General features: G+C 41.9%; 1 protein-coding gene across 1 annotated transcript in view; it reads right to left on the bottom strand.

Annotated features, from left to right (window-relative positions):
• LOC104498555 (slit homolog 3 protein-like) overlaps window positions 1–11939 on the bottom strand; it is a gene marked incomplete at its 3' end in the record, with an annotated part of 172351 nt that overhangs the window by 86275 nt on the left and 74137 nt on the right. The window contains exon 7 of the mRNA XM_010141950.1: window positions 1526–1597. Within this exon, the coding sequence (XP_010140252.1) occupies window positions 1526–1597 (72 nt within the window). The remainder of the gene's footprint in view (window positions 1–1525; window positions 1598–11939) is intronic.

Genomic DNA, 11939 nt, shown 5'->3' with positions numbered 1-11939 from the left:
CAAGGAGACAGGTCAATCACCACCTGGCAGATCATCGTGTTTGTTATGGGACATTCTGCTATGGGACACTCTGCAGACATGTTAACTAAGCTTTGATACAGATCATCTGGCACAATAATTTATTATTTAACTATGAGCTCAGATCTCAATCAGTATGCCAGTTAGACCCCAGAAAGCTGTTAACACAACTTGCTAATGGAATTCTGCTGTGAAATTCTAACATTAATCATTTCACATAGTAAGTGCCACAGTGGGCTAAGCAGCTAGTCAAGTTTTTTGGTCGACTCCCATAGAACTAGAGTTCACCAGTCATGGAAAATGAAAGGACAGTAAAACATTGCCAAAATCTAAAATTAGTCATACCTGAGAAAGAACTAGGAGTGACTTTAATAATGAAAGAGTTACAAGTTCGGTCACGGAAAAGGGATCCATCATTTTTCACTGAAATTACCACCTTGCTATCTAATACAGTACTTCTTTAAAAATACATACAGCTATATTGAAAGTGAGACAGAAGAATAGGGACTCTGTAAGATGGATGGTTTGACCTGTTAAATATTAAGATCCATATTTACAGCTCTTCAGCTCTAGGAACTTGTTAAGTTTGGACTGGCAAACATAGTAGTTTCACCCTTAAATCCTAAGGTACAGCACAAGCTCATTTCAGTTTCCAGCAGTATTAGCTGTCCGATAGTCTGTGAAATGAGCTGACAGTTTCTTAATCCCAATAAATATTGGTCACATCAGAAAACAAGACCTGTAAAGGCACCTTTTTAGTGGTCTTAGCACTGAGCTATAAAGCCTGAACGACTCCTGACCCAACGGCAGCTTAATGCTATGGTGAAGCAGAAGCAACTTGTTTTACCGTGGTCTGTGTCGTTGAACATGACACCTCCCATGTATCACTTCAAAACAAAGACCATCGGGGGAACGCCCAGGTTATCTGCGTGAAAGTGCTGCTACAAATCAGGATTATTTTTGTAAATTCAAATTGAAAATACAAAAGCTAATAAGAAAATAATTGTCTGGATACTTACTGGTGATTAAGAAATAGAGAGAACAGGCTCCAGCAGGTTTCTCTGTTTTCTTCTAAACAAACCATTTCAACATCAGGACATCAAATGCACTACAAAAAACCCCAAACTACTCCGCAAGCACGTGCACTCCTCCTATAACTGGGGCCAACTACACTAAAGTGGGGCAAACAGATGCCAAAAAGAATGAGAAAAAAAAATAGAACTTAAAATCTTTTCTGAGGAAGCAGATTTGCAGTTTGAACAGACCAACAACTAATTAGCTCACATCATTTATAATAGGAAGTGAAATCAAGCATTATTAAGGATTTCACGCACTGTTAGGCATCCCGAAGCAAATTCCATTGTTGCTTACACTTTGAAGAGATTATTTTTGCAATCCCCAGTGATTTCAACATGGAAATTGCCAATGTCTTTCTAAAAGAAAGGAACCGAACTTGAAGCTGGAAGATTCACGATCACACTTGTACGTTGGTCTTACTAAAACTTACATTCTCTTCAACTTCTTGTACTGTGTAAAAGCTCCGGGGGGAATGATTTTGATGAGGTTTTGTTCCAAACGTCTGAAAGCAAACAAAACGATACACATGTTAACTACACAATTACAGGTCCAGAATAACATTAATCATGATAGGAAGGAAATTTTTATATAAATGTAAAACAACTTCATAGGGTTCTTATGTGAAACAGATTTTTCTTTTGAAAGCCACTACACAGAGAAAATACTGAGAAAGTAACTTAAAAAAATCTCATTGATGACACTGCATATGTATAGGAAAGTCACAAGCTATAGAAATTGCACACTTTAAGCTTATGAAATCAATTAAAAATAGTAGGTATATTCTATCACTACTAAATCAAAGTTAAAGTAGAAAATACAGATGCTTTCCTTGCCTAGGTACTGTAAATAGAATGTAGCTAACCTCAAAGCCGTGCTATGTTGTGACAGCTTAATAAGCAGATTAATAATACTATCAGAGCAAGTCAGGAGCAACAATCTGTGGGAACATGCTAAAAAACAAAGTGAAATTCACTGCAATATGAGTCCAGATTTTTAGGTGCGTGTGCGGAAAGTCTATCCTAAAGCAGAGGAAAAAAGGACTGTATCTTCCTATTTTAAATACCAAATACTAAAATACGGTCCAGACTACATGAAAATGCTGCTGTTTTCATTTCTGAGATTTGGGTTGAAAGTATTTTTTATGAAGTATCATAAATGCACGGATCACTAACAGAAAATGTAAGCATCTTCAAGATACTGTGTACAGTAACCGCTAAGATTAATTTCTGTTCAGAGACAGAAGTATTTTCCCAGAGGTACTTTTAAGCCTATGTCAGCAAGTTCTCCAAATTCCTGCTAAAAGAACCACTGTCTCCTCAGATGAACCCTAAACACTCATGTCAATCAGAAATGTAGAAGTGGATCCCCATTCCATAAATTCAAATGACCAGAGCAGCTAAAATTCTACCATCAGTTTTGGAAGTGAAAGTAATATTTGATTTTACCTAGCTCTTACTTGTTATTCAAATGTTGTATGTATATTCCAAAAATGTCATAAATTCTTCAATAGCAAAACATCTGTGGCTGGAAAAGGTTTAGAATTGAAATACAAAACCATACTGGAGTGATGGAATGAATCACCCTTGTCAGTTAGAGTTGCTGCAGAAATGCAGAGGAGAGAAAATATTTTAAAACCACAAAGGGAGATAACATCAGATACGTGGAGAAGTAAATCATGATTTTTAAAGGACTTGGGAGTACTGTAGAGAAAATGTGAAAGGCCCATGAGCTCTCTACTGCACCGAGTCTCCTGCTGATCTGTGCTTTCAACAGACAGAAGAAAAATCCCCTTGAGAAGGAGGTACTTTGCCAGCTCAGTCCTACTCTAGGAAGCTATTTAAAATCACAACCACCGTGATGCTCGCACAGTCAGCGGGTGCAGCCCCGGTGCACGCACCCTTTTCTTTCTGTAGCTGTCTCTTGCAAAGGCTGTGATCAGCGTTAATTCTAGTCCTCGTTTTGTGATTTGAATTAATGTCTGAGATTTCCCCTCCAGTTGGTCTAAATATAATGTGCTTCATTGCTGGCAAGTCCACAATGAAATGCAAATTGCTGTAAGCTTCAGCACTACTATTGTGGGGTGTTTGTCACCAGAATTAGCAGTACACAAACTCTTCCCATAATGGCTTTCTGTCAGCCTGCCAGTTTGGTGTTTAACTCCTCCCAAGTGTTTCTGTGCAGATACTTCTAGGAACAAAAGAGAGCCAGGCCTGTCCAACTCCCCCGTACTACAGACGGAAACTGGGGGGTCACACAGGCACAGCAGACCGCAAATATAGTGAAGGGGGGAAACATGGCCCCTTTTCATAATACTTTAAAATTCCATGGACATTTTAGCGACTCAAGGGTGGAAATATACAGAAAAATTTTGCCCACAAAAGTAAAAAAAACCCCCAAATTGGAATAGCCACAGATGCCAAGTAATAAAGAAAAACCTCTATTTCAGAAAAGCTGGAAAGGAATACAGAAAAAGAGTTGTTTCAGAGAGCTGCCTTCGGAAGCAGTACTGAAGTCTTCACCCTTCCCTACAGAAGCTGCAGCAGATGGCCTGCACGGGAGTAGATGGACAAGGCTGTTGTCATCTGCTGCTGTATTTTCACCTCAGCGCCTCAGTTTTTTTTGTATGAGGCTCTTTGTAAATGAAGGACTAAGGACCTCACAGAACACGTCGTGCTCAGCGCGCTACGTTTTGCAGATGCTACCAGCGAAGCAACAAGCAGCACCACGTGCTCTCATCAGGGTGGGCTTGCAGCGGGATTCCAACTCAGGCATGAAATGCAGGTGATCTTGGAGCATTAAATAAAGTGCAGCACTAAATAAGCAGGTATTTTAGAAGCATGGACTACTAATCTGATTCCCGTTCGTTTTTTTCATAAATGCATGTTATCGATTGGCAGGCATCGGCTGAAAAACACAACACAGTTACACAACTAACGCAGCAGAACACAACGTGTATAATTTTTCATGCTTTCACCTCATCTCAGCTCATAAACAGCACGTGAAGGAGAATGCAGGCTTAAAAATCTCTAGGAAACACTAGGTTTTGCCAGAAGACTGCTGGCAATTTCAAGGTGATGAAGGTTTAATTATAAACCACTGCTATTCACGATATAACGGGAAACTGCTGCTAGAGGTGCCATCTTTCACATAAACTGAAAACCAGAGCTCTTACACAATGTCATTTTTTTTCTCCAAAAAGTGAAAAGCTAATCTAAATTTTACAGCTACTTTTTATTTCAAAGAAAATTACCCAGCTTACCTAGAACATGACCTCTGGGAAGGTGTATTTTTCACGGTCTATCCCTGCATACTAGGAAGCGCTGTCACAGACTATAAAACCAGCTGTGCTAGTGCAAAGCAACATCAGTGAGCTCGTAGTTCGTGCACCAACAGAAGACACTGTAACTGTACGACACATTTGAGAACTCTGTACAAGAGACACAGTCCTAAAGGCTAAAAGTGGATCATTTGAACTACTACCCACCACATTTAAGATTTCTTACAACTCCATTACATTTTCCTCGGGTATGTCAAAAGATGCTCTAAAAGAGACTTCTCAAGCAGAATTCACAAAATGGATAAAACAAATCGGCCATGTTCAAACCTTTCTGGGACTTTTGTTCCTCCTTTCAGCTCCCCTGTTCACGGTGCCCTGTCACCCGCTGCCAGCTGTATCGCTTAGATGAACCGAAGCCTATCTCCCTGCTTCTGACACACAGTGATGCTCTGCCTGCCTCTGGAAGCTTTATTTGAGAGTCTTTGACAACTACATCAAAGGACAAGAACAATTTCCTTTCTCTTCTCTAATATATCATCAGAGATTGGAAAGTATGAGGGCCCAATGGATTCAGATGCATTTTTCTTGTAATAACATGATGTTAGACAGGATAAAGTCCTCCTTCCCTCTCTCTTTAAGTGACTTTGAAGCAATGGCAACAAAAAGAAAACGTACAACAGAAAAACAAATGAAACAAACAGTGGGAAACCACAGTTAACATGAAAAACTATCCCAGAATCAAGAATAAGCACTCAAATTCCCATGCTAATCCATCACGAAGTTCACGGAGGTGAAATCTTTTCATCACCTCCTCATCTGGTGCCTGCTCTGCTCATGCCCAGGAGGGCAAAACACAAAGGATAAAAACCTCTGCCTAACGCAGCCTCCCTAGAGCCAGCTCACGCTCTCAGGAGTGACGAAGCCATTTGTCTTGAAGAGTGATTCCCCCTGCAGAGTCGGGGAGACAGACGTATTAATTTGGGCCTTAACTATCTCCCTTTCATTGAGGGAAAGAAAGAATTTGTTATTTGGGTCCCTAATGGAGCAGTTTGCTAGCAATTTTCCCAATTCAAACACCGTCTCCGCCGCTAATGTGTAATGTTTTGTCAAGCTTACCTAACCATAACATAGACAAATCACCAGCTTGGAGAAAAAGCGAGAGGGAGTGAAGCATCAGTACTGATAATTCTTAGCTGTCAGGTGAACGGAGCCTAGGAATGAGACAGCCGTGCTCTATTAACAGTACCACCAGCTCTTGCCTGGGACGTGTCAGAAACATCCCTCTGCACTGCACAGCCATCAACTTCTCTGCTAAGAGAGAGCGAAGGCGAATGGATGAGGCAGAGTATCTCCTGGCTCACACCGCTCTGCTCCCGGCGCCGGGGCTCTTTCGGGCTGGCATCACTCCGGCGGCCAATGACCAAGGGCGATCTCCGAGAAAGCGTAAGATCAGGTTCGCATGCAGCAGGAACCTGTAGTGCGCTCACACCTGACAGGACACACAATCTGTGGCAAGGTTGTTGGGAAGGACAAACCCCTCCTGCCCTACAAACAGGGATTTTGTAGGGAGCTGGTTAAGGACTGTTTAGGGGAAATAAGCAGCGTGCACATCTCCCACAGTGACAAAGCCCAGATCTGGGGAGAACCAATTGTATTAGGAAGGAGGAAACTTCTAGAGCACACAACAATCAAGAGAAGACTGTTCCTCCTTGCCAAGGCATGAGAACAACAGGATTGTAAAAGCTGCTTGACCAGGAGCTTACATTTATCCCATACTTTGGGCTTACGTATCTTCCCATACATTTTGGACTCTGAAGAAAAGTCCACAGACATATTTTCAGTATTTAAGAGGAATAAACCATACCTAAAATCTGGTCTTACTACAAATATAGGCTAAACCTGATCCCCGTCCTGAGCCCTTTCTTGCCTTTTCATTTGAAGTATCGGCTTTATTCCTACCATGACCAACCGGTTTGGGTAGCTGCGCTAGAGCATTTACCCAAAGCCAGCCCTGGATCGGCGCCACCCCTGTTGGGAAGGCAGGGATCCTGCCCTGCAGTTACACAGCCAGAACTTATGAGGTGGCTTATTCTGCAGTGAAAAATGCAGAAGCCACAGTCATCGCCCTTTACACCACAGCCCTGCACAGGACGCTCCTCTTGGAGCGCAAGGCAAAAAACCTGCTGTCCCGTTGCTTCAGAAAGTGTTTACAGGCCTACATTACCAAGAAACAACCTTCTTCTGGCTCTGTGTCTCACTCCTCAGTTCTCTGACAGAAATAAAAGTGCTTTTGGACAGTGGGACATTGGGCATTTTAAATACCAGTGCTTAATGCTTGTTTTAACAGACAGTTAAAGCCTTCCATCTCTACCTCAGTCAAAGACTCTACCACCACTATAAAACCCCTAAACACATACGGTTCTCCAAGACTTTTCTACCGCTGCCTTTCATCGCAGCGCCCGAATGACTTCCAAATAAAATCAGTACTATGTGTTATAAACCCCCCTCATTCAGTCTGCCTTAGGAACTGGAGAGCTGAGTGCCAGTAAACTGTCCGCCTCTATTAATACAAGGTGACAGCTAGAGTTTCCCTTCCTATCCCAACATTTGGTGATGATTTTCAGGGTGTAGCTGTCGATCTCCTGCTGTAGTTTTATAAACGACTTCTTCACCATCCTCCTCAGGGCAGATCTTCAATAAACAAAAGCCTATCACGAGTGAAGTCACTTTGCAATATAAATCTACCTGGGAAGCTACATAGATAATTCTGCTCACCCAAAGACATCCTGCAGAATGAAGCCAGATGTTTTGACATGTTCCCTGATATCATGGCGTTCATCTAAAAGCAGCATTAGTGATACTGCATCTTCTGACATACCACAGTGAATTTAATTTAAGCAGACACAACGCTGCAGCAGAGCAGTTAGTCAGGTATCTCCTGGTCAAGGCTGACTTTGTAATGTCAGTCACACGATGGATCCACCAGCTCTGCTGTGGCATGTTAATTTTGCATCAATTGTAGTACAAACCAACCAGAGGACACCAGAGAAATCTGTACGCTGCTATTTTGCAGAACAGTTTTTGACGGAACACCAATGTCTCTATCAACATAACCAGCTACAATGCAGTAACATACTGCCAAAACTAGATGTTTCTCCATCTACCCCTGTGATACTCCCGTTCCCCAGCAGAATTTTTGACCCATCTTACCGTCTTTCATTGTTACTTCTCCTGCCGGTCTTGTTCACGGCCTGGCTCTGAGGCTGGCTCAACCTCAGGCCGCTGCTGAGCGCTTTTTGTTGGGTTTGGGCTTGGGTTTTGGGGGGGTTGACCTGTTTTATTTTTTTAATCTGAAGCTTGAAGTCTATACTTGGGAGACACATGGTTTCTGCAGAGCCAACGGGAAAGCCACGGTTGGCCTGCAGTTACTTTTCCTACACGTAAACACGTAGGAAGGGTTTGTAACAAAGCAGACTCATAATGTTTGCTCTATTGTGAGGACGATTTTGTTCCCTGAGGTCCCAGACAGACCAACCCTTAACAAGTCACGCTGCTGTTTCATTACTGCTTTAGCAGGTCAGCCCTCCCAACCTCAGCCGACTTCCAGTAAGCTGACGAAACCTCCAGCCCAGCTCACTTTCCACGTTTCCTGACAACCCAGTAACTAGCTCAGGGATGTGAGGATTTCCAGTTGCTTTGCATTGTACTGGTTGTTATAACACAAAACTGTATTTTTACTTAGTGAAAATGGAAGTGGTAAACAGAGGAAGGAAAATAATTGTTTATTCTATAATCTTATTGTGAAGAGCTTCGTACATTCTGTAATGTCTATTTTTAGTACATTTACAACTACTGACAAGGACAAGGCAAAACACAAGAAATCAGTGGGAAAAGTCAATAGCTTTCTGGCAGCTGAAGTTCTGCCACCTGTAATATTTTCTCAACAAAACAGATTATGTCATTTGAATATAAACATTCCTCAATTCCTTTGTGCTTTACCTAATTTTTTTTTTTTAGCAAAACAAACAGAAGAACATGTGTAAGCCAAAAGACAATTAGTGTTCCATGCAATAAGATCCCTGAGTGGTATATTTTATTTCGAAGGTATGATTTTATGCTCCCTATTTTATTTTCTGTGATTCTTTCTATGCTTTCATAATCAGCTTTTCATTTTGCTGGGCAAAACAGGAGCCTTTGAGTGACATTTATATTAGATAAAAAAGATATATGCCTTTTTAGTTCATACCATCCTTTTTTATCAATAAAGCTAAATTAATGTTCCAGCTGGAGTGAAGTAATACACCCTCCCCCCTCCAAAATAAACCCAACAGCCCCAAACCTACAAACCTTTTAAGATTACTAACTCCTCTACAGCTTGCCTGAGTAAAATTCACCTGCACCTAACTTGTTTTTTCAGAAAAAGTGATTTCACAATTATAAAGAGGAGGTTAAAAAAAAATAAAAAAATCACACAGACAAAATCAAAGTATTGGGTGTATGAAATCAAGATTTATCAAAACAATCACATCATCATCTGCCTATAGATGACATTAGTTACAGTTAATTTCACAAATAAAAGATGTAGGAGATAAATCCTGCCTTGATCTCACAGCAAAATCCCCCTGTTGTTACTGCTTCTTTGTAAAAACCGAAACATGGCTTCCTTGAGGTGTCTCAGCACAGGAAACACCTTTATTCTTAACACTTCCCACATATATGATTTTTCTCTACTGACTGTCAATCTAAACCATATTCATTATTATTTCTTTATTATTTGTTGTGTCTTGCTCTCATAGGAGACTTCATATTTTCGGCACAACAATAGAAACCTCTTTCTTTTTTATATTGAGCACAAGGAGTGAATGACGCAGTTTGCCCAGCATCCAGAATGACATGGTTTGTCTAGGTGCAGAAAACAGTAGTCAGATTTGACATGTGAAGCTGTCCAGAGCCAATTTACAGGAACGAAGGAAAATATATTATATGACTCAACTACAGGAGCCAACCTGATTCCCCAGCCAGAGAACTTGCCACCAGAGGCAATTATGGAACATTTATTACGGTGTTCAAAAATACTGTGCTGGCTTCAGCTACAGTATTTACTGGAAGCCTGGGAAAATTACTATAATCTTTTTAGGAGGAAGAACAATGTTAAGTGCAGAACTGTCATTCCTATATCCCCAAAGTTTACAGTTTCCACACACTTATATTCTTGAAAAAAGGAAAAAACTCTTGCCTTTTAGAAGCTGAGAACATGAAAGCCAATTGTTAACGTACATGAAATTGTTACGGTGCAGTTAATTTATAATTTATATAAGAAGGAATTAATTTTACTACAATAAACAGAGTTACCACTGCTCGATCCTTTCATAATAGCTTTTCTGACTTTATTTTAATCAGTGGAAAATTGATTTTGCAGATACCAGTAATTTAAATGCCCGGAATTTGTTGATCACCTTCCTCGAATCACAAAAGGTTCACCAGCACTCCTGACTGCAGCCCCAGTTCTCCTGTAACACACACCCCTACCGGTTCTGAAGCCCAGAGGAGGCAGCCTCTTCCCAAGAGCATCACTGACCCAGCAAAAGCAGCAAACTCATCTGTCTACAGGTCTGTCTGCAACACTGCCCAGCTCGGTGGCACCCTCACGACACCAATTCTCTACACATTAAATTTGTCAGAAAAGCACTAATTAAAGGTGGAACAAGTAGAACATTACATTTCCCTGTGATTCTCTTGCAGCAAAGTAGGCTTGTTTTCGTTTTGACAGAACCACAAGAAAACCAACAGCTCGGTGCATTACATTTTTCCTTAGTGGTTAAACTCCAGCATTTTTCCTAATAGATATTACGCACCAAAAGCAAGCACTACCCATACTGGCAAAAACATCGGCACCAATTCAGCTATCGATAGTGAGAATGATTAACTAAACCAAGGCAGAACAAGTGACTCAAAACTGACCTTAAGCCAAACTAGATGCTGGTGGAAGGGCTGCCAGCCTATCTGACCGCTCAGAAGGCGACGTGAAGCTGTGGTGATTATCTCACCAGATACGGGTGCCTAAGCAGCACTTTCCTTGAGTGACTGTCAGCCTCTTTACTCTGTCTGGAGAATTACAGCAGCATTTAAACAAAAGGTCCTGATCGCTTCTGATGTAGACACCCCCTATCCAGCACCGCTCTTGGTTTCTACTATCATATTTAAGGTCACCAGACAGGGAGTACCGAAAAGGTTAAGTAGCAGTGATATAGTCAGCACAGGTCTGAAATCCAAGATCGGTTTCAAGATGTAAGGATGTCCTCTAGATTCTGGAGTTTGATTCATAAGTCTGCAGATGATTGGGACTTGGCTTTTCAAAGTAATTAGTGTTGCACAGCACAGCGTGTTCAAAGCACAGCTCCTACTGACTTCTGCTGCAGCTGCGAGTCCTCAGCACTTCTGAATACCTCAGCTGAGCCAGCCAGAACCTGAGGATGACATCACTGGTGACCACCCGTGAAAAGTTTGTGCAAGTCAATGGCCCAGAATCAGTTAATAAAACCACTAGCGAGAAGAGGTGCAACGCAATTCTCTGAGCAGCATTCACGAGATTATCTTCCCCACACTCCCCATTTTAGAATTTTCCCGTTTCAACAGATCCTATATAGGCAGACTGCCTCACCACACAGCCTTGTGCATGCATTCCTTGACAACCAGAAACAAATCCAGTCTTTTAAGAGCAAGGCTTATGTCTTTTTAAAGTCTTTCAGGAGACTGTGCTGTTAAATTGAAGTGTGTACCACAACAAATATATATAAAAGCACTGGATGAAGATTGTGGCTACAGATGGGAATTCGGGCATTTTCTAATTTTATTTTTATTTTCTTTAATAATATACATAATTTAGTGGATTGAAAGCAAAATCTGAAATAACTAATTCCATCATGGGGAAACTCAGACCCAGCCAGGTCTCTGCATTGGCATCTAACTGGAACAGCAGCAGTTAGACCAGTAAATGGCCGGGCAGTCCACCTGTTAATCTCTGCAGAGATGGCCACCACCACTCAGGGACAAAGACACGCCAACTGTTCTTGGGTTTCTCAAGTGCATGGTGACAAGGCAGGAAGGCTCTGGAAGACCCACGTGTTTTCTGGTGGGGAGAGGCTCCTCGGCTCACCTTCACCTGCACCACCCTGTCTTAGTCTCACAGCCTGCCCAGCCCGTATCCATGCCACCAAGTGTCCCAGCCCTCCTGCCACACCCCACGCCCCCCACCGCAGAGCTTGGGTCCCCGGCTCAGTACCTGCAGTCTCAGGCCTTATCACCAAATACTCCTCAGTATACGTTCTCAGACTCACAGCGCTTCTATCAACCTGCCCTGATTTCCCAGTCTTTCTCACTACGTTTCACTATTCCCTCACTTTCGCTCAGCCTTCTTTTCCCCACAGTTTCCATACTGGATCCCACTAGTCATTGTTCTCTCAAGTGTCTGTCCCAACCCACGATCCAGCCTGCAGCGCTAGCAATGACTGAAACCCTTCCTTTACACCATCTTAAGATCCTTCAGAGAAGCAGTGCCCAGCGCTAG

Source organism: Buceros rhinoceros, unplaced genomic scaffold, assembly GCF_000710305.1.
Source record: "Buceros rhinoceros silvestris isolate BGI_N320 unplaced genomic scaffold, ASM71030v1 scaffold12558, whole genome shotgun sequence".
In the NCBI taxonomy this organism is placed as follows: Eukaryota; Metazoa; Chordata; class Aves; order Bucerotiformes; family Bucerotidae; genus Buceros; species Buceros rhinoceros.
This window is presented reverse-complemented; position numbering and strand designations above follow the sequence as displayed.